Genomic DNA, 23,629 nt, shown 5'->3' on the forward strand with positions numbered 1-23,629 from the left:
TTCCACAGGACTATATTTCATCTTGAATTCCAGGAAGTGAGTGAAATGCATGAAGCAGGTCTGCAAAGAATTAAGCACAAGTCTCTACAAAACAGGCCATTCATTTCCAAAGTGAACTAACTGGCAGGCAAACCTACCTGCTAGAACAAAAGCTGTTACTGTCCGATTTCCAACAGCTGTTTGCTGAGAGCCCAACTCTATTACATTTTTATATCCCTGGGCCTTTTATTTCAGCCAAGTAGAAGAGATTAAAACTGCTTTATACAGATTAGAAAACATGCCTGTTTTTATTTTTTCAATGAAAGCAGCTAATATTAGTTGAGGATTATTAGTTTCTGTAAGTTGTTTGTGAAATAGGAGTTGCCCAAAAGGATTGACTATAAAACAACTGAATTGCAGAAAGGTTTACAAGATTTCTTTTTTTATGGGTGTCCCTGGCTGGCCTGGTGCTCTCTATGTAGACTCAAACTCACAGATACCTACCTGCCTCTGCTGGAATCACAGGCTTGAGTCACTTCTATTATTATGCTATTTTATTATTACGATGAAGGCAGTCCTATGTAAGTCATGCAGGCTTTGACATTACTATGCAGCCAAGGATGACCTTGAACTTCCAGGCAGCCGGTTTAAAGTGATGCTGGGGACCAAACTGGGCTCCAGATGCTGGAGAAGCACGTTACTAACTGCACTATATTCTCAGAGCTGGAATGTTCAATGATAAACACTGGGAGTTTGGAAGGTCCATGATAGTAAATAGATCATGTTGTTTATAGGTATTCTTATGCTTTATGATTAAAGCTGCCTGCTTTCTTCTATTTTTGAAAATTTTTTTGAGATAGGGTCTCATTATGTATCCCTGGCTGGCCTTACACTCAGAGAGATCCACTTGCCCCTGCCTTTCAAGTGCTGGGATGAGAGGTACATGCCATCACACCCAGCAAGACTGCATACATCCAAATCTTTTTTTTTTTTGAGATAGGGTTTCTCTGTGTAGCTTTGGAGCCTATCCTGGCACTTGCCCTGGAGACCAGGCTGGCCTCAAACTCACAGAGATCCACCTGCCTCTGCCTCCTGAGTGCTGGGATTAAAGGCGTGCGCCACCAACGCCCGGCCCAAATCTATTTTAATAGACTTTATTTATTCAGTAGTTTATTCACTCCAAGTTAAATTTCAGCCACGTTAAAGAAAAGCCAGATAGTTGTGCAGTGGTGTCTCACACCTTTAATTCCAGCACTCAGGAGGCAGAGGCAGGCAGATCTCTATGAATTGGAGGCCAGGTGGTCTACAGAGTGAGTTTCAGGACAGGCTCCAAAGCTACACAGAGAAACCCTATCTTGAAAAACAAACAAACCAACAAAAAAACCCCAAAAAACCAAAAAAAAAAAAAAGAGAGATAAATCAACCAACCAACCAACCAATCAATTGATAAAGGGTGCACAACATTTTCAGCTGAGCAGAAGAACTGTGACTTTTCTAAGATGTACATGGATCTGTAAGCTTTCAAAATACTTTTGTTTGGCCACAAATCTAAAGAAAATGAATGGTGACTTGTATGACCCAACAGACAGACGTTTGGGCTGAGAAGCTAAAAGGCACGGACTATGACAAACAGTACTATATTTCATTTGGGGTGAAATTCCAAGAATGTGATGAAAACAGCTTCATACTTACATACTCCATCATATTGCTAGTTTCACATTTCCTTTTAGTCAACTTCCAGTGCAAAGCAAGCTAAAAAGGTAGAGTTTTGTTAAGAATTTTTCTGTCATCTTTGGTTAATTATAGAGTACTGCATTTGAGTAAGTTACTAAAAGTAAAGCCTAGGCTGCATGATATAAAACAGCACCTCAAATATTCAAATACCTTATCAAGAACATATGCTAATAACAGATTAATTAGTTAATCCATTCCTTTGTGTGCTAGATAATTAATTTACTTAGTACTTACATTTTCAATTTGATAATGCAAAATATACAAATGGGACACTTATTTGTCTTAAATTTCTTACCTTGTGGTACAATCTGTTATTTTCCCATTCTAGTAACTTCTGAATCGATCTTCTGGTCTAAGAAAAAGGATCAAAACTCCGTAAGAAGATAAGCTGAACATTATAAGCTACTTGTATCTGTATTTTCTGTCTTCTTTTAAGGTGTTACTAATTTTTTTGTCTTATAAATCAGAAAAAAGGCAACATATATAGAAACTGCCAAAAGGGAAGTAATACTTTGAATGGTTACTGTATAGCTATAAAAGAAGATCCACCCATCCATCCATCCATCCAAATGAAGTACACATATGAATTGCTATGTGGTATATGGCCATGCACTGGACTGCTATGAAAATCTATCAACAGTGTTAACACAGAACAGCATGTGGTCCTCATACAGGTGTTTTTCAGCAAACACCTCACATTCCAAACACACCACAGGTTTTCCTAGCAGACAGTGAAGATTGAAATGAGAGACGCATACGTGCGGCTAGGCAGGAAGCAACGGATATGGGTGAAGTTTCTCCATTCTAATCCATTCACAAGGCATGCAATTTTTTAGGGAGTAAGAAAAGTTTCTAAAGCTTTTGAAAACACTGTAGGATTACCAGGCATTTTTGATTCTTATTAGAAACTGCAAAAGGTTTCTGATGAATATAAAAGAAGGAAAGCCAGATGTGCCCAAGCACTTGGGAGGTGCATTCCTGTGAGTTCTGGGCCAGTCAGGAGTCAGTGCCACCCACTGAGACACTGCCTCAAAAATAAACAAATAAAAGAGAAGGAAGGGTCCATTTGAATAAAAATTAAAAAAAAAATCAGTAGAGTGGTGAAATAAAGATCTGTATTTTGATCATGAAATGAAGCATTATTTTGTTGAACTGTCCACACTGCTTCAATGCAATGCAGAAATGAGAAAGAAAATCCCCAAATTTGTATGAAACCATAAAAGACCCCAAGAGCCAACTGAATCTTGAGAAAGAACAAAGGTAAAGCTATCCCATGTCCTGATGTGAAAGTGTAATTGAAAGGATTATCAAAACAGTGTGACACTAGTGTAAAAGGCAGACATGAGGGGCTGGAGAGGTGGTTCCAGAGTTAAAAACACTTGCTACTTTTTCAGAGGATGGGGATTCAGTTTCTAGCATCCATACTGGGAAACTTACAACCATCCGTAAGTCTTACTCCAGGGCTTCTGACCTTTTTCTGGACTCCACGGATGCCAGCAAACATGTGTACTTACACACACACACACACACACACACACACACACACACACACACACACCACACACACAAGCCCCCACAGACATATAGACCAATAGAACAGAACAGGAAGCCTAAAAATAAACCCACACACCCACATGTGATCAAGTAATTTTCAACAACGACAGCAAAAATACACAATGGGGGTGTTAGTTTCCTGAATGGTGTTGGGAAACAGAATATGTAAGAGTGAAGTTGGCTCTAGCTTACATCACATCACACAAAAATTAACTCACATGAATTAAAAGCTTAAGTATCTACTCAAGTTGTAAAACGCCTTTTAAAAAAGATCGTAAGTAGTAAGTAAGCTCCTCGACACTGTTCTTGGCAATGTTTTCTTTTAATATGACCCCCCAAACAAAAACCCACCCTAAACAAAACAAAAACAGAAAGTTCTAACTCTTCTTTCAACTCCCATCAAAAAACAAAACAAAACAACAAAACCCAAAAACATGGGCTGGAGAGATAGATGGCTCAGCGGTTAAGAGCACTGACTGCTCTTCCCGAGGTCCTGAGTTCAATTCCCAGCAACCACATGGTGGCTCACAACCACCCTTGAATGAGATCTGGTGCCCTCTGCTGGCATGCAGGCAGAAGACTGTATGCATAATAAATAAATAAAGACTTAAAAAAACCCAAAACATAAAATCCAGACAAAGGGAAAATAAAAAAGAAATGAAAAGGCAACCCACAGAATGTGAGACCATTATCTTTAAGTCATATATTCAAAAAACCCCTCCAACTGAACAGAAAACAACAAAACAACCAGCAAGGAAGCTATCTGCCAGAAGAATGGCGGTAGGGAAAAAAACCCCAAAAATTCTTGAGGTTTTTATTTTAAACTGCCATGCTTTTATTTCAGGTCATGAGGAGGCGGAAAAATCCAGTCATTATGGAAGTTTGCCACCTTTATTACCTAGTCACAGCCCCTCTCCCTATTTGTCTGCCTATCAGGGAATCTGTCTGTCTAATTCCTAGTTCTCAATGCGATGATATATGGATCTGTAGGACACTTTGAAGCCACCTTTCTCTCAAGTTCAGACAGCGTTTTGTGAGACCAGCAGAATCCTGGAGGAGGGGAAAGGGGGGAAGGGAGAAATATGCATTTATTTGGGTGTGTTGACATTCGACTTTAATCCCAGCACTCTGGAGGCAGAGGCAGGTAGATCTGTGTGGCTTGAGGCCAGCCTGGTCTCCAGAGCAAGTTTCAGGACAGCCAAGTCTACACAGTGAGACTCTGTCTCAAAAACAGTAAGAAAGAAATGTGTATAAATATCTAGCTTTCCCAGAGTTTGGTTTGGTTTTGCCTGTAGTCACTTCTGTTTTGACACAAGATGGGTCTCTTAACTCTCTCTGCCTTTCTGTTACAGCAGTTTTCAACCTATAGGTCTCAAACGCTCCCCTGTTTTTTTTTTTGTTTGTTTTTTTTGTTTTTTCGAGACAGGGTTTCTCTGTGGCTTTGGAGGCTGTCCTGGAACTAGCTCTTGTAGACCAGGCTGGTCTTGAACTCACAGAGAGACTCACCTACTGCTGCCTTCCGAATGCTAGGATTAAAGACATGTTTGAAGCCTGGCTGAATTTGATACTCTTGCAGAGGATCCAGGTGTGCCAGCTCACAACTGTCTGTAACTCTAGTTTCAGGGAATCCAATGCCCTCCTCTGGCCTCCATGAACAACAGGTACACAAGTTGTGCACATACATACACACATACAGGCAAAACACCCATACACATAAAAATGGATAAATAAATAAGAAATTAATAATAATAATAATAATCTTCCACATAGTCATGATTTAGCCTAGATGGATTCACTACTGTATTCTATGAAATTGTTAAGGAAGAAATTAGTATTTCTCTGCAGTATCATCCAGAAAACCAGAGTAGAGCAAATACTTTGTAAATTAGTACACAGAGCCATTATTTCCATAGTACTCAACCCAAGCAAAGATGCTACACAAACATACCTGCAGGCCAGCTGGTATTTCTTCGTAATCAATGTCACAATAATCCCAAATTAAACATTACAAATACAGTAAGGTATGTATCACAGCCAAGTGGGATTTGAAAACCAATCAACCATATTAGCAAATGTAAAGAAGAAAAAAATCATGTGATCACACCAACACATTCAGGAAAGGCTTTTGACAAAATGAAAAAACAATGAAAGACTCAGAATAGGAAGGAACTTCTTCAACTTGATAAATAGCATCTATAAAAAGTACAGCTAAATTTATAGCTAAGATCACCTATGAAACAGCTGAGGTCCATAGCCACTATTCCTATTAAAAATCACAGTGAGTCAGGTGACAGTGGTGCACACCTTTAATCCCAGCAATGGACTGAGTAGAGGGGGCAGAAATAAATGCATATAAATCTACAGCCATCTGATGTTTGGCAAGTGAGGAAGGGCATTTTATTGGAGAAAGGATAGTATAGTCATGTTTACATATAGTTCTTGAACAAATGGATGTTCACATGTGAAAGTGAATCCATTCAAAGAGCATGGACATAAATGTAAACTGCAAAACTATAAAACTCCTATACTATAACCTAAAACAAAACTGACAGGTGACTTTAGGTTTGTCAGTAAATTCTTAGATACTCAACCAAAAGGAAAAAGATGTAAGAGAAAAAATATGGTTATGTTGAAATCAACAAAATTTGAAAATTCTGGTATAGAGAGTTAATTGTTATGAGAATAAGAAGATAAGCAGTGGACTTGGAGAAAATATTTGCAAAAGACTTAGCTTGAAGACTACTGGCATGTAAAGTATATAAATTGTTTTAAAAAGTCAAACAGTATTAAAAGAAAAACAATTAACACTGGGCATAGCTGCTGGGAGGTGGTGGCGCTCGCCTTTAATCCCAGCACTTGGGAGGCAGAGGCAGGTGGATCTCTGTGAGTTCGAGACCAGCCTGGCCTACAAGAGCTAGTTCCAGGACAGCCTCCAAAGTCACAGAGAAACCCTGCCTCGACCCCCCCCCCCCCCGCCAAAAAAAAATGCTGGGGAAGATGATGTGGAGAAACAGAAGTCCCGTTCACTGCTTGTAGGAATGCAGACTGGATTGACACTATAGAAGGCAATTTGGCAGCTTCCTTCAAAGCTAAACATATTCTCGCTGAATGATCAGCATCACGCCTCTTGGTACTTATTCAAATGAGTTACAAAGTTCTGCTGACTCACTTTTATGATTGCCAAATCTTAAAGCAACTAAGATAACCTTCAATATGTGAATAGATGATAAACAAAGCATGGTATATTTAAACAGAAGAATATTATCCAGACTATCCAAGGATTGATCTGGTGAAATGAGCTACCAAGCCAAAAAAAGTTCAAGAACTTTAAATATATACTGGTAAGTGGAGGAAGCTAGTATAAAAAGACTAGCTGAAATAATTTTAAACATATGTTTCTAGGAGGAACAGAAACATTAGAGACAAAAAGTTCAGTGATTGCTCAGGATTTGGAAATGGGAGAGATGCAGAGAGGAAGTGGAAGTGGAAACAGTACAGTAGATACTTAGGGCAGTGAAACTATTACTCTGTATGACACTATGACGACAGCTAGAATAATTAGCTGTCAAAACCCATAGAATATAAAATACAGAATGAACCCTAATGGAGACCATGAACTTTACTTCATTATAATGTAACACTGGCTCATCAATTGTGGGAACCCAACCCCCATGAGGTCTCTAAGAGTTGTTTTCCAGCATAACCACAGGTATCTCCTGTTTTCCTGACCTCACCCCACTGGGATCAATATCCTGTTGTGAACCCTTTGACCTGGGGTTTTTGTAAGTTTGTATATAAGGCTGCTCCACAATAAAGGTAGGAGACATTCTCAGAAAAGGACCACGAGTCTTGTGATTCATCCAAATCTCCAGGCTTTTGCCCAATACTCGGACTTAGTGGCCAAGAGCAGCCACAATCAATTATAAAAAAGGCATCACACTAACACAAGATGCCAACAGGAGGGGAAGTTGGCATCCAGTGATAACAGGTTTATGGGACTTCTGTATTTTTGCTCATTTTATTCTGTAAACCTAATATTGCCTAAGAAATATGCTAATTGGGTAGGATATATATATATATATATATATATATTATATATATAACTAACTACATATAATAAATACACTCTTAACTCAGTGGTTAAGCTTTCATAGGACCCAATTCTGATTTCCAGCACCCATACTGGACAGCTCTGAACTGCTTATAACTAGCTCCAGGGGAAATCTGATGCCTCTGTGTGGGTACCCATATTTATGTGTATATTAATTGCCCCCTGCACATAATTAAGAATGAAATAAATCTAAAAATGTTGCTAAAATGACACATACACACATAAAACAAAAACTGACAGTATCAACTGCCTAAAGACTTACAAGACATGCTAAGGTTTTTAAATTTTTTATTTTTATTTTCTGCATATGAGTGTTTTGATGCATGAATATATGTATACCATATTCATGCCTGGTGCCTGAGAGAAGAGGGTGTCAGACCTTCTGGAACTGGAGTTACAGAATGTGGAAGGTTGTGAGCTATCATGTGGGGGCTGGGAACCAAACCTGAGTCCGCTACAAGAGCATCAAATCCAGTTCCAGTGCATCCAATACCTTCGGAGGGCACAATGGACTTTGAGTAAAAAGAAAAGAACAACATACAAATGAAAATGACAGACTACACACACACACACACACACACGAATTAAACTGTTCAGACAGTATAACAAAACAGTATACACTGTTTTAAATTTGTATGGCCTCCAGTTTGGTGTTTTATGGAACTCCTGAGTGAGTGGATGAGTGAGTCTCTGATTCTTGTGCCTGCTCTTGGGCTCTTTTCCTTCTATTGGTTTGTCTTGACCAATTTTGATGTGATAGTTTTTGTTTTATCTCATTATAGTGTGTTATGTTTTGCTATCTCTTACAATCCTGTTCTTAGCCGGGCGGTGGTGGCGCACACCTTTAGTCCCAGCACTCAGGAGGCAGAGGCAGGCAGATCTCTGAGTTCAAGGCCAGCCTGGTCTACAAAGCTACACTGAGAAACCCGTCTTGGAAAACAAAACAAAAACCAACCAAACAAAAAAAGAAGCCTGTTTTTTTTTCTAATGAGAAACAGAAAGGGGAGTGAATCCACATAGGAGGGGAGGTGAGGAGGTGGAGAGGAATAGTGAGGAGTAGAGGGAGGGGGAATCATAATCAGGATACATTATGCGAGAGAAGAATACATTATCTATTTTAAATAGAAGGAAAAACCCCCAGAAATTTGTATCTCACAGTTCTGGAGGCTTGGAAATCTGTTATCAAGAAGCCAGCATTAGGGGGTGGGGGTGGGGGTGGAGAGATGGCTCAGTGGTTAAGGGCAGTGGCTGCTCTTCAAGAGGACCCGGGGTTCTATTCCCAGCACCCACATGGCAGCTCACACCTGTCTGTAACTCCAGTTCCAGAGGATCTGGTTTCCTTACGCCAATGCACATTAAATAAAGTTAAATAAAGTATTAAAAAAAGAAGCCAGCATAGTTGAGTTCTAGTGAGGGGTTGCTTGCTACAGTGCTGAGACCTTGCAGCACTTTCTATAAGAAGGGGAGACAGAGGTGGTGATGGAGAGGCAAAGTGGGTACAGGATGGGAAGAGAGAACTCTTTGGTCTTTTTATATAAGGATAATCTAATAAATCTCAAAAATCTCATAAATACTCCACCCTTCGGGGTTAGGACTTCAACATAATGAATTTGGTGAAGACATAAACATTCAGTCACTAATAAGTTGATAAATTAGATGATAAATCTATCAAGAAGACTTAACTATTATAAACATATATGTAATGAACAACAAACTGAAGAGTATATTTAAAAATTTACTACATGGCTGGGTGTGGCAGATGTCAGTGAGTTCAAGGCCAGCCTGGTCTACAAAGTGAGTTCCATGACAGCCAGAGCTGCTACACAGAGAAACCACCCCCCCCAAATCCAAACTGATACACTAAGGTAAGTAGTGTACTATTCTACAATAGTAGAGACTTTGATATCCTACTTTCAATAATGCATAAAACAACTATTCAGCTCAACAAAGAAATTCACAAAGGAAGAAATTAAATACCATACCCTGAAGCAATGACTCAATAGCCCAAAGAACCCACAAGCAAACCAGAAAATACTGAGTGGAAACAAACTACTACATGCTAAACTTAAGAGGCTGCAACTAAAGCAATGCTTAGAAGGAAAAGGAACTATACATGTCTGTGAGAAGAAAGAAGGCTGGCCTCAAATCAATAACTTAACTCACACCTTAAGGAATTAGAAAAGAGAGCAAATTAAATCCAAAGGCAGCAGAAGAAAGACCAAAAAAAAAAAAAAAAAAAGAATAGGAACAAACAAAACACCAGAAGGTCTGGCCTTTGAAAATACTGACAAATATGCCAAACTTCTAGCTGCAAGACAAGACTCAAATGACTAAGCCATAAACTTTCCAATCAACCTTACAGGAATGAAGAACAGGAGTGTATACTCAGAAGAGTGCTATGCAGATGAACTAGATAACCCAGACAAAGGGAACAAATTCCGAGAGTTGACTCAAATAGAAATACATAATCTGGGGAGGAACGAGGAGAAAAGGAGGATGGGAAACTTTGGTTGAGATGTAAACAAAAAAATAATATAAAGAAATAAAAATCTCAACAAGCCTGAGTAAATCTGACTAAGCCAAGTCAGGAGAGTGAATGCCAATCAAACCCTTGCCAAAACAGTAAATCCCCAGGCTTTTCTACTACATTCTCCCAAGTATATTTAAGAATTAATATTAATCCTTTTAAAACTCTTCTGAAAGATAGAGGAGGGAGTGCTTCTTAACTTCCTCAGGTGGAGGGAAATGAAGAATGACTACTTAATGGATATGGGGTTTTTCCTTGGGGACAATGAAAAAGTTCTGGAATTGCATTAATGGTGATGGCTATATGACACTGTTAATGGTTTTAATGGCTTCACAGGCAGTCTTTGTATGTGTTTCTAGCCAATAAAACTCATTATTCTTGGTTTCCAAGATAGCCATGAAGTAATATATAGAAATATAAAGGAAATATAAATTGAAAAAGTAAATATAAATATTTAAAATATAATATGGAATGTATAATTTAAATATAATTTCATATTTACAAAATATAAATATAAAAAATGTAAAGTAATATAAAGGAAATGTGAGAGGGAAAGTAGATTATACTTGCTTGGGATTGGGAGGGGCACTAGAGAGAAATCTGAAGTCACTACAAATGGTCCTAAGAGTTCCTTTTACCCTACCCTGCCCAGGGGGTAGAGGGGGGATGGGGTGGGGGGAGGGGAAGGAGAGGGATTGGGAAAGGGAGAGGGAGAAGGGATTGACGTGTGAAGCAAGCTTGTTCCTAATTTGAACTAATAAAAAAATATTTCCTTTTAAAGGCGAAGGAAATGTTCTAAAGTTATACTGTGTAGCAACGGTCATGCAGCACTATTTGTAAATATATCAAACTAAATGATTCATCTTTTAAAAAAAGATTTATATATTTATTTATGTATTTTACATATATGAGTGCTCTGTCTGCATATATGCCTGCACAACAGAAGAGGGCACCAGATCCCATTACAGAGGGTTGTGAGCCACCATGTCATTGCCAGGAATTGAACCTGGGTCCTCAGGAAGAGCAGCCAGTGTACTCTTAACTGCTGAGCCATCACTCCAGCTGCATGGTTCATCTTAATATGAGTAAGTTTCATGGTATGTAAATTCTTTCTCAAAAAAGTATTGGAAAAATTACTGGATGGGTGATTCTCCAATTGACTATGTATCATGGTAGCTCAGCATTAACTCCTGTCCTTAAGAAAACAGATGAAAATCTTACACACAGCTGAGCATGGTGGTGCACGCCTTTAATGCCAGCACTTGGGTGGCAGAGGCAGGAGGATCTCTGTGAGTTCGAGACCAGCCTGGTCTCCAGAGTGAGCTCCAGGACAGGTTCCAAAGCTACACAGAGAAACCCTATCTCGAAAAAAAAAAAAAAAAGGCCATCTCAAAACATAAAAACAAAATCTTATGGAGTACAGCTGTTAGCCTGTAAAGCTGATGAAAAAGGGGGTGGGGGAGTACACTCATTAGCCTTTAGTATTATTTATCTGTTAGAAACACAATTATTTTCTTACATATAGCTATAGGCAAATGACCCAAGTTCTGAAGAAGATAAAAGATAGTGTCTGGAGCTATGGATGTAACTTAGTTGGTATAGTCTTTGCCCAGCATGGACTTAAAGCCCGGGCTTCAATTCCCAGCACTATATAAACTAAGTTTATTAGCACTATAGTAGCATATAATCTTAGCATTCAGAAGGTGGATGCAGGATCAAGGCCACACTCACCTACCTAGTTAGTCCCAGGCCAGCCTGGGATAGGAGACATGGTCTCCAAAAAACAAACAAACAAAAAACACCCCCGAAAGGTTCAAAGATAGGCTACATCTAAGTTAAAACACTGTATAGCATACCCTCATGTCTTCTTTGCACAAGAGCACAATGTACTCTGTGAAAGACACAAATAAAATGCTTGAATATAGCCTGTAGATAGAACTGTCTTTCACAACAAAGCCTGATTCCTTTTCTATATGACATGATGTGTGGGTAGGGCTTTCATTTTTATTCTCTCTCTTTTAAAATACTTAAAAAAAAACTCAACACAAACACAGAAGCAAGTATGATGGTAATTACAAGCTCTACTTCATAAAACATCATCATGTTTGTATGATGAGAATATGAGAATAGACCCCCCCCTTCGAAATAGCCATCTCAATTTATCAAGGCTCAAAGTAAAAAAGGGGAACTGTTTAAAGTATCTTCATATGTAAGGGTGGTGGCACGACCAAGCCTCAGGCTGAATATGAAACCATAGTGGCTTCCATGGCCACACTAAGGTGAGAATTAGGTAATTCTACAATAGTAAGGGGGGGTTAAGTCGAAACTCACTGGACCCACATCCCTACCTGGTTACAGTTAGCTCTCAGATCTCTAGCTTTTAGAAGCTGGCTGGATAACACATTTTCTTTTAAAAATTAGTTAATTAATTAATGAGGTGCTAGAGATAGAATCTAGGAGTTCACACACTCTAGCCAAGAGCTGTCTCACTGATCTCTATCTCTGATTTCAGTATTCTAATTTTAAATGCTGATAATTATTCTAAATAGTGGTTTGGCTCTTGGGGTAATGGTTCATAAATCTACACTAAAGGACCTTTTTAGACAGGGTCTCACATAGTCCAGGATGGCCTCAAATTCAGTATGTAGCCAAGGATAGCCTTGAACCCTGTTCCTACTGCTTTTACCTGAAGTGCTAGGTTATGTTGTGCTGGTGATTGAATTTAGGGCTTTGTGCATGCAGAGTAAGTACTCTACTGAAAAAGTCTCTCTCTCTCTCTCCCTCCCCCCGACCCCCCTCCCGTGTGTGTGTGTGTGTGTGTGTGTGTGTGTGTGTGTGTGTGTGTGTGTGTGTGTGTGTATGCCACACTTGTGAGGGTGCCCATGGCCCCAGAATAAATATTCAGATCCCTAGGGACTGGAACCTGATATCCTTGTTTTTTCCCACATGCTGTTTTTGACCTCCACATGTATGCATACTCTCTCTCCCCCTCTCCTTCCCCCTCCTCTCTCTCTCTCTCTCACACACACACACACACACTCACTCTCTCTCTCTTTCACACACATACCTTACAGTTTAAAAAAATGATCATTTATGGGGCTTGAGAGATGGTTCAGAGTTTAAAAGAGTCTACTGCTCTTCCAGATGAACTAAATTCAAATTTCAGAGCCATGCATGTTTAGGTCAGAGACAGTATGTGGAAGTTGGTTCCCTCTCTACCATGTGGGTCTGGAGATTGAACTGAGGTTATCAGGCTTGCCACCAATCACCTTCACTAGCTGAGCCATCCTGCTGGTCCCAGTGTAAGGCTTAGTTTACCAAAGCAACCACAGAAAGAACGATAGCAGAGAATCAACATCATCTCAGCGTTCAATGAATATTCTACTAGAAATACTCATAGCAGAAACACATGATTGGATTAAAATGTTTGTTTCAAGCCCTGTGGTGCAGGTATTGAGATAGAAAAAAAAACATAAATCACAGAGGAAAAATATTCTTGATAACAATAAAACCAAAAACCTTGTTTCTAAGTAATTGAGACTGGCTATGTTTATGTGATGGGAAACCCAAATCATGATTCATTCACACCGAGGCTTTAAAATAATGGGGGAGACGTTATTGATTGTAACTTGTAAAAGATACAATTAAAAATTTATGCTGCAACAAAAAAACCAAAAAATTATGCTATCAGCCTTTTTAAACTTATAGAAAGCCAATTGAAAATACTATACTTGCTTTGACAAACAAATTAAACTGTATTTAAAGCAAAGCTCTGATCTACTGGTGGTTTTAATAACCACCAGGGAATCAGAAAAGTGTTTAATTTTTCCATTCAAAAGGCTTAGGGGAGCTGGACTTGGTGACGCACGCCTATAATCCCAGTTGCTAAGGATACTGAAGCAGAAAGACCAGGAAGGAGCTCAAGGCCTGTCTCAGTTACAGAGGAAGTTTAAGATCAGCCCTGGCCAGGTGCATAGTAGTGTGACTCTTTAACCCCAGCACTCAGGAAGCAAAGGAAGATGCAGACAGATCTCTGTGAGTCCAGGATCACTCTGGACTATACAGTGAGTTCCACACTAGCCAGGACTACACTTTGAGACCATGCCTCAAAAAAAAAAAATCAGTCTGGGTAACTTAATGGGACCCTGTCTTAAAATAAAAACAAGGGCTGGGGCTATGATTCAGGGGTATGACTGCCTACCATGCACAACACTCTAGGTTAAGGAAAAAAAAGTCCTAAAATTAGCTGGGTGGTACCGGTGGTGCACACCTTTAATCCCAGCACTCGGGAGGCAAAGACAGGTGGATCTCTGTGAGTTCTAGGCCAGCCTGGTCTACAGAGTGAGTTCCAGTTCAGCTAAGACTGTTTCACAGAGAAACCCTGTCTGGAAAAACCAAAAAAAGAAAAAAGTCATAAAGTTGCCAGGGTTTTATTATCTGTCTTTTTGAAGTAATCATGAAATAGCTTAAGAGAAAATGTAAGATAAAATGGGTATTTCTTGAGAATATTTTCAATTTATAATGGTACATCTGCTTTAGTTTAAAGAAAGCATCAGTAGGTACTAGGGAAAGAACTTATAATTTAATGTGTGTGTGTGTGTGTGTGTGTGTGTGTGTGTGTGTGTGTGTGTGTACATGCATGTACTTGTGTGAGCTTGTGGAGGTCAGAGAAGGATGTCCTGCTCTACCTCCTTCTATTCCTTGACACAGAGTCTCTTGTTCAATCCACAGGTAGGCATCAGGCCAGCAAGCCCCAGTGAGCCTGTCTCCACCCTTGCCTGGCTTTTGACATGGATGCTGGATTCAAATTCAGGTCCTCATACTTGCACAGAAAGTGCTCTTATCCATCTCTCCAGGTTCTTTACTCCCATTTTTTTCCATTTCTGAGAACTGAACTTAGGGCCTCATATGGGCTGGGCAAGCACTCAAACAATGAGCTATATTCCTATCCCATTATTCAGATTTTTCAAAGATGTTTCCCACTGAGGAAAACAGTCCTGAAATAAAAATATAATTATTTTATTTTATTTTTTTAAAGATTTTACTTATTTATTATGCATACAACATTCTGCTTCCATGTATATCTGCACACTAGAAGAGGGCACCAGATCTCATAACAGATGGTTGTGAGCCACCATGTGGTTGCTGGGAATTGAACTCAGGACCTCTGGAAGAGCAGTCAGTGCTCTTAACCTCTGACTCTCTCCAGCCCCCCAAAATATAATTTTAAAGATGACAAAATTAAGGCAGCGTCCTAAATTCATGACACAAATAGGAAGGTCATTTTGGAATGTTATTGTAACATGTCCAAAGCTAATGGCTTTCGCCACCTTGGAGGATTGCTGGTTCTTTTGATTGGCTTCGGAGATCCAAGGATGCTCTCCTGGTACACCTGTAGCTCAGAACTAGTTAAGTCATCCGTTTAGGTTTTCTTTTTTCTTTTTCTTTTTCTTTTTCTTTTTTTTTTGAAATTAACCCATATATATTACTTGAGCACATTCAATTTTATTGCACTTATTTCAAGTGGTAAAAACTCATATTAAGTGATAAAGTATTGATAAAGGCTGAACAAGTGGCTTACTCTCTCTTCCCAGAGTTTCTCTAGCTTTCAAATAAGGATGGCAGCTTTCTGCGCTTTGCTGGCCTGGAGAGCAGGCACGGTCTTGATATGTAGAACGACGCCGGTGAGTTCGTGGACCTGTACGTGTTGCGGAAATGCTCCGCGAGAAACCTCATCATTGGCGCCAAGGACCACGCATCCATCCAGATGAATGTGCCTGAGGTTGACAGGTGCACGGGCCGGTTTAATGGTCAGTTTAAAACCTATGCTATCTGCGGGGCCATTCGCAGGATGGGCGAGTCAGATGATTCTATTCTCCAACTGGCTAAGGCAGGTGGAATTATCTCAAAGAACCAGAAGACATGGGGGAATATTTGTCATAAATAAAAGTGAGAAACTAGCTGGGCGCACGCCTTTAATCCCAGCACTCAGGAGGCAGAGGCAGGTGGATCTCTGTGAGTTCGAGACCAGCTTAGTCTACAAGAGCTAGTTCCAGAACAGCCTACAAAGCCACAGAGAAATCATGTCTCAAGAAACCCGAAAAACCAAAAAAAAAAAAAAAAAAAAGTAAGAAAGTACAAAAAAATTAAGGACAGCATTGTTTTGGGAATTAAATAAATCATGTAAAGTAAATGGAAACAGTTCTAACATATAGTAAGTGTTAAATAAATGGCAGCTCTTTTTATTATTATATAATAGGCTGGTTATACTCACTCTTTTGTTGAGACAAATAACAGGCCACAGGCTGCACCCCAGGGTGCAGCAGCAGCAGAGACATCCACACAGCAGCCATTTCACATTGACTGGGAGAGCCTTTTTCAGACATGAGTTCACACGGCCAATGCTGGTCTTAAATTCTTCTGGAGCCACCTAAAACACAGGGACTAACTTAATGAGTTTGTGGACAGCTTCCCACTAGCCCCAGTCCTAAGGAAAATATCTTATCAGAAATACTTCAATGTCTCAATATAATCTCTCCATAAATCTGTATTACATACTCTTGGAAGACATCAGCGAGTGAAACAATATAATTTCATCCTTGAAGAACTTCATGTAATATCCACAATACTCTGAAATGACCAACAATCAACAGAAACCAACACGGCTGAAAGTAAGGGAAAACCATCAGGCATTTTTGTTATCAAGCATTCTTGTTACGGCAATGGTGCTCACAGTCTTCAGGCACCCCGACTGAGACCTGAGATATGGTTAGAAGCATAAGACAAGAACAAAAACCAAACCACTAACTTGAGGAGGTGGAATTAAAATTAGGTATTGATAATAATCTTGAATTACTTTGAAATAAACCCTTAACACCTTTTCTTTCTGGCAGATCTGCAATATAATAGTTAAACTTGCTGCTGATAGCAGGGAAATACATTAACAAGCGATAATATCTGGCAATTATGTTTAAAGCAGTCTGTTAGTATTCAGCATACATCAGATTCATAACCACTCTGAGTTTTAAAGGTTGAAAAGTCTTTATACAAATTTAACATTTCTGGTTATTAACTCCGTCCCTGCAAGTAGTTGTTTGTGCTTCTCCTTAAACAGTGATAGAATCAATTCAAAGGCAGGAGCATGACCCATGTAGTTAAGATTTATATCAAAAATCCCCTTGCAAGTTACAAGATTCAAAGGTACACTAAAAATAGTCTGTTTTTGGTGAAATCGTGTTTTGGATCACCAAGATGATACAGCATTACTCAGAAAGTTGGCAGACAGTAAATTCAAGGGATAAGGTTTGGCATCTGGTTGTGAAAGTAAAACTTATGATGTTGGTAGAAAAATAAGTAGCTGTAAAATGAAAGCCCCACTACAAAGTGTGACATCACAAACCAAAAAGCTTCACTCTTCCCCATAAAAGGCTGTACTAGAGGAATGGCTTTGTCGAATTTTTAAAATTTTTTAGCAGGCATGGCTTAGAATCCACACACACACATGTATTAATGGATGCTATAAAGATCCAATTCAGCACTATCATAATTAAAACATTAAGTAGACAAGCTCTATTAGAACTGTTTGTGTCACCCACAAAGTCAATTACACAGTCTGTGAAGCAGCTATTTTTTTTTTTTTTTTTTTTTTTTTTTGCTAACAATGAACAGTTTTGAAACTGTTGGGCTTAAAACTGTTTACATGGGAAAATGGACTTCATTCTCCATCTACACTGTTAAAAACATAACACAGTGACAGCTACTGTGCACCAAGAATTCCAATGAGCTGACATTTCTGCGGGTAAATATGAAAACAAATTAACAGAATTATGCTTTATTATTGAAATCAGAAAACATTCTCGCTGTGTCTGAGAAAATAGCACGTAAAATAATTCAGTTTTTCTGAATCCCAGTATGAGGTAAAATGATAGTCTTTATTTTAGCTTTTTGTTTTGTTTTGTTTTTCGAGACAGGGTTTCTCTGTGTAGCTTTGGAGCCTATCCTGGCACTCACTCTGGAGACCAGGCTGGCCTCGAACTCACAGAGATCCGCCTGCCTCTGCCTCCCGAGTGCTGGGATTAAAGGTGTGCGCCACCAATGCCCGGCTATTTTAACTTTTAAATTTATTTATTTATGTATTTTATGAGTGCTCTGCATATATGCCTGTATGCTAGAAGAGGGCATCAGATCCCATTATGGATGGTTGTGAGCTGCAATGTGGTTGCTGGGGATTGAACTCAGAACCTCTGGAAGAGCAGCCAGTGTTCTTAATCGCTGAGCCATTTCTTCAGCCCTGATAGTGTTTGTTTTATATTGTCACAAGGAAACTTCAACACTTGTCAGCTTTTGATTTTTTTTTCAGAGATATTCTTCCCCTCTACTTCTTTCCTCTCCCTTCTTGTCAGAACCAGGGATGGAACTTTAGTGCTAGCCCGCACTAAGCAGATGTTCTACCATGCTGTGAAACAATTCCCTTGTATACTGTAAAGATTTGACACTTGAATTGGTTTAATAAAACGCCAATTGGCCAGTAGCCAGGCAGGAAATATATGCGGGGTGACCAAACTAAGGATGCTGGGATGAAGAAGGGGAAGTCAACATCGTCTCAGGGAGACACAAAGAAGCAAGATGGGCATGCTTTACCGAAAAAAAAAAAAGGTACTAAGCTACATGGTGAAGCATAGATAAGGAATATGGGTTCATTAATTTGTTTTTAAAAATTGATTTATTTTAGGTACATTGATGCTTTGCCTGCATGTATGTCTGTGTGAGAGTATCAGATCTTGGAGTTACAGACAGTTGTGAGCTGCCAGGTGGGTGCTGGGAATTGAACCCAGGTCCTCTGGAAGAGCAGTCAGTGCTCTTAACTGCTGAGCCATCTCTCCAGCCCCTAAATATGGGTTAATTTAAATGTAAGAGCTAGTAACAAGCCTGAGATATTGGCCCAGCATTTACAATCACTGTTAAGTTTCTGATTGATTATTTGGGAACAGCCTCAGCACAGGAAAACTCCACCTACACTACCGCTTGCTCCTCCTGTAATCCTTTGATGTTCTTTAAAAAAAAACAAGGTGCCTAGTTACTATCTTCTTTCCTTCTGTGAGGAAAATGTTGAGAATAAATGAGGTAATAGCTATAAAGCTACTTGGTACAATACCTAGCATACATTAGGCACTCTGCAAATGGAGCTGTTGTCCATGTTTCATGGTGAGACAACAGGCAAAAGAAGTCTTCATTTGCCAGGCATTGGTGGCACATGCCTTTAGTCCCAGCACTCGGGAGGCAGAGGCAGGTGGATCCCTGTGAGTTCTAGACCAGCCTGGTCTACAAGAGCTAGTTCCAGGACAGTCTCCAAAGCCACAGAGAAACCTGTCTCAAAAAACAAAACAAAACAAAACAACAAAAAAGAAGTCTTCATTTGTGTTCTTTAAGCACTTAAATACTATGTGTACCTCTCCTGAAAAATACAACCCTTTATCTCACAGTCTAGGAGTGATTAGAGAACAGCTTTTCCCTACTATCTTATCTTTTATTCTTTCACCCTCTTTCAAAAAAATGAAACAAAACAAAACAAAAACACCCACCGGTTATAACTATAGTAATTCTGTGCTGCACGATTTTTTTTTTTTAAAAAATAACAAAATTACTTTCCTATTATGACAATAAGTTTCAAAAAAACCAAAATCTTTTCTGCCTCAGGGTGATGACAATTTCACTTCAGAATGTTTTTTCAGTGAAGGCTCACTCAGACTGTCACCTTAAGTTCGTTCCCATACAGGCCAGAGACCTTGTCCTCGCTAAATCACTTCCACATGCTGGCAGCGTGGAAGCAAATCCCAGTTGTCAGGATAAGTGCACCTCTGGTGCCCTTGCCATTTTCTTTTTCATTCTTTTTTATATATTTGTTTATTTTTTTAAATTTTATGTACATTGGTGTTTTTTCCATGGGTATCGGGTCCCCTGAAACTGGAGTTATAGACAGTTGTGAGCTGCCATGTGGGTGCTGGCAATTAAACCTGGGTCCTCTTGAGGAGCAGTCAGCGCTCTTTAACCCCTGAGCCATCTCTCCAGTCCCTCACCATTTTTAAAACTAACTTCTAGAACTTACTGTAAAGAACCATTTTGCAATATGAGATATTCTAGTGTTGTCATCTTTTTTAAGCTTTGTTTATTTTGAGAGTACTGGTTACATACAATTATTTACTTATCTATCTGTGTATGTGACTACATAGGACAATGGGCAGGAGTCAGTTACAGGCAACTGGTGGCACTCAGGCTGTCTGGCTTGGTGACAAGCACCTTTTACCCACAGAGCCATCTTGCCAGCCTTGAAAGTACTTAAAAAAAAGAGTTTGTAATTATGACTTAAACTTTTATTTGAAAACAAGTATGCAACTACAGATGAGAAAATTAAATATAAAGAGTTAAACCAGAGATAGAAATTAATCTGTCTAGCTGGTGGTGGTGGTGCACGCCTTTAGTCCCAGCACTCGGGAGGCAGATGCTAGCGGATCTCTGTGAGTTCGAGACTAGCCTGGTCTACAGAGCGAGTTCCAGGACAGCCAGGGCTGCACAGAGAAACCCTGTCCAGAAAAAACAAAACAAACAAAAAAGAAATGAATCTGTCCAAAGGAACAAAACAGTGTACAAGGAATCTTAGAAAAGAAGTTTCTTTCTAGCAGGGAAGAGCAGTGTTGGAAAAGGCTGAGGGAAGGGAAGGCCGACTTTGACTGTGAACATGGGGATGAAATGAATCACACACCGCAGAACCCACAGTTTGCTGCTTGTTTCTGAAAATGGAAACAACCAAATAACACTCCTCAAATTTGGCAATTTCCCGTCTCCAAAACCTTCTACTTTTAACGATATTCTCTCTTACTCCAGACACATTAAAAACTCAAATGTTCAAGGTACTAAAAGTGAAAAATCAAATTTTGGGTCATAATATAAATCTATTGAAAAGAAAAGCATGCACTAGAATCCCACACAACAAACTACAGTCTGCATTTTGACTTTAAAAAGATGCTAGGATTGGCTTTGGGGCTGTGTGTGTGTGTGTGTGTGCGTGCGTGCGTGCGTGCGTGCGTGCGTGCGTGCGTGCGTGCGTGCGTGTGTGTGTGTGTGTCTCAGCTGTATTGTGTAATGGTACAAGTCATAAAGTAGAGACGGGATGAGAATCAACCCTCAGCTTTAAACATGGAGAGAAATGTTTAGTTAACTGCAGACGCCAAGCTAGTACCAGTTGACTCATTCACTTGCATACAACAGAGTATTTTCAGTATTGAATGTCGGCTGGGAGCCTCTGACTTTTTAACTGGACAGTAGGCTGTAAAGAAACACGTCATTCCTTTTGACTTTCTCAGAAAGAAAAAAGAAAAACAACATCATGAAGGTGGGGGAAAGGGTCATAATATTTTATAACAGGATGTAGGAGACTCAGAAGAAAATTGAAGCAAAGCCCAGCAGGACTGATTTGCCTCCCTCATTGTAAGGAACACAAGCATAGCAATCACTTGTCATATTGGATCACAATAGAGGAGGGCAATTTTTATGGCTCACCATTCCCAACACTACACAGTGCTCTCCCCATAATGCCCTTCATTTCCTTCACGCTGAGGAAGATCTCACTTCTTTCCGGTCACCAGAATCTCTGTGTGTATATACATACGTACCTACACGACATGTCCTATTATGACAAGAGAACTTACCTCTAGTGAAATGGGGAAAAGAATTAACACAAAGGAAGCAAAAAGTTAATACTGAGTTGTGGAACTTACAAAATGGCCTTTTAGATTTTCCTAATTGACTGCAAGTTTGTTTACCTCAAGCCAGCTACTTAGAATAGCTCAGGCATGCCAAAAAACTGACTTTCATAAAGGGTAGTTCTTTTCTGTTATGTATTACAGTTATCCACTTTAAGACAATTTATACAAGGAGTATTAAGTTGGGAATTAAGACCTTTTTATTTAGTTTTTCATATTTATTTAAGCCTTCCCCCAGTTATTAGAGAAATGGTTTAATAATCCACACTACAGTGAAATAGTACCTACTGGAGAAAAAAATCCCATTAAAGAATTTATGTCATAAACTTGTAACTTTAAAAATCACATCTCCAGGAACTAGAGATGAAGCTCAGTGGTAGAGCATGTACTTAGTGTGAGCAAGGTCCTGGGCTTCATCCACAGCAACAAAACTAACCAACAAACATCAGACTTTCAGAGTCACTTTTAGTGCTTTTCTCATTGTCAAACACACGTTAAGAAAAGCATTGCACTATCATTTCTGCGTTACCAAATGCACACCCATGTACACACGAGAAAATGTGAATACAAATAACACATACTTGAACACACAGCCACATATCAGTATGTTTACTATAAATATAGTCACCTGAAAAGAATAGATGTTTTAGCCAGGCATGGTAACTCATGCTTGTAATCAGAACAATTAGAGAGCTGAGGCAGGAGGATTGCCATAAGTTTGAGACCAGCTTGGGTTACATAATAAGTTCCAGGCAGCTTGGGATACATAACAAAACTCTGTTTCTAAAACAGAAAAAGACACACAGATTAGAAAAAAAAGGAATGGATGTTTTCAAGAACAGCTCCCATCCAGATCATCCAGGCTATATGAATGGATACCAAAAACAGCTTACCATTCTTACCATTCTGATTTAAACAATCCTGGTATCTTATGGGTCAGTGGAATGTTTAGTTCCAGAAAGTTCGGAAAGGAATGAAAAGGTGTGAAAAGGTATTCAAAGATTACTTCAGCACACAAAACTGGCTAATTTAAAAAAATGGATAATGTTTGTGCCTGAGAGCTATATTTACTGAACGTTTTCTAGAAATTTCTAGGCCTCTAACTTTAAACATGCCAAAAATTAAGCTAGTATTAAAGCTGGAGATATTTCCATGTCTAATTTTGCACATTTGGAGAACATGTTTATTATTAATGTTTATAAAACACATCAAGTTTAAGCTACTGCTGCATTTGGTGAAGTATCCCTCCCCCTCTCTTTTTCCCTCCCCCCCTCTCTCATTGTGTGTGTGTTCATGCACTTTCTTTCTTTTTTTTGGTTTTTCGAGACAGGGTTTCTCTGTGTGCTTTGGAGCCTATCCTGGCACTCACTCGCTCTGGAGACCAGGGTGGCCTCGAACTCACAGAGATCTGCCTGCCTCTGCCTCCCGAGTGCTGGGATTAAAGGCGTGCGCCACCAACGCCCGGCAGTGTGCAAGTGTAGATGCCAAAGATCGACTTCAGGTGTCTTTGAAGCTCTCTTAATGTCTACCTTTTTTTGAGACAAGTTCTAACTATGTAACCCAGGCTAGCCTGGCATTCATAACCCTCTTGAATGCTAGCACTGGGTTTACAGATCTGTGCCACCAGAGCAGCTCAACATGATATTTTTAATATACATATACATAGTAAAATAATTACTACAGTCAAGCAAGTTAACATATATAGTTATCGTTTCTTTTATAGAACCTGAAATCTGTTCATTTGTTGAATTTTTAGTATATAATACAATATTATTTATAATAATCATGCTGTACATTAATCTATACTTATAGGTTTAAATCCTGGGAAGTCTGAATTTTGAGCAAGAATGCTTGTCTATACAATTGAATATAGAGAAACCCACAAATAGAAAGGTAGTCATTTATTGCTGTGAGTCCAATTTTACAAACTCAATCTAAAAGGAAGAAAAACATCTAACCAAAAAT

General features: G+C 39.3%; 1 protein-coding gene across 2 annotated transcripts in view; it reads right to left on the bottom strand.

The window, feature by feature from the left end:
* LOC100764176 (cysteine-rich hydrophobic domain-containing protein 1) overlaps positions 1–23,629 on the bottom strand; it is a 38,004-nt gene that overhangs the window by 6,642 nt on the left and 7,733 nt on the right. The window contains exons 3-5 of one of the 2 annotated variants that reach the window (XM_027432954.2): positions 16,180–16,335; positions 2,009–2,065; positions 1,672–1,731 (exon numbers count right to left, since the gene is read on the bottom strand). In XM_027432954.2, the coding sequence (XP_027288755.1) occupies positions 1,672–1,731; positions 2,009–2,065; positions 16,180–16,335 (273 nt within the window). Of the gene's footprint in view, positions 1–1,671; positions 1,732–2,008; positions 2,066–15,077; positions 15,683–16,179; positions 16,336–23,629 lie in introns of those variants that run through there. The other variant, XM_027432955.2, reaches the window with a different exon arrangement.

The sequence above is a fragment of the Cricetulus griseus genome, chromosome X (genome assembly GCF_003668045.3).
Source record: "Cricetulus griseus strain 17A/GY chromosome X, alternate assembly CriGri-PICRH-1.0, whole genome shotgun sequence".
Taxonomy (NCBI): domain Eukaryota; kingdom Metazoa; phylum Chordata; class Mammalia; order Rodentia; family Cricetidae; genus Cricetulus; species Cricetulus griseus.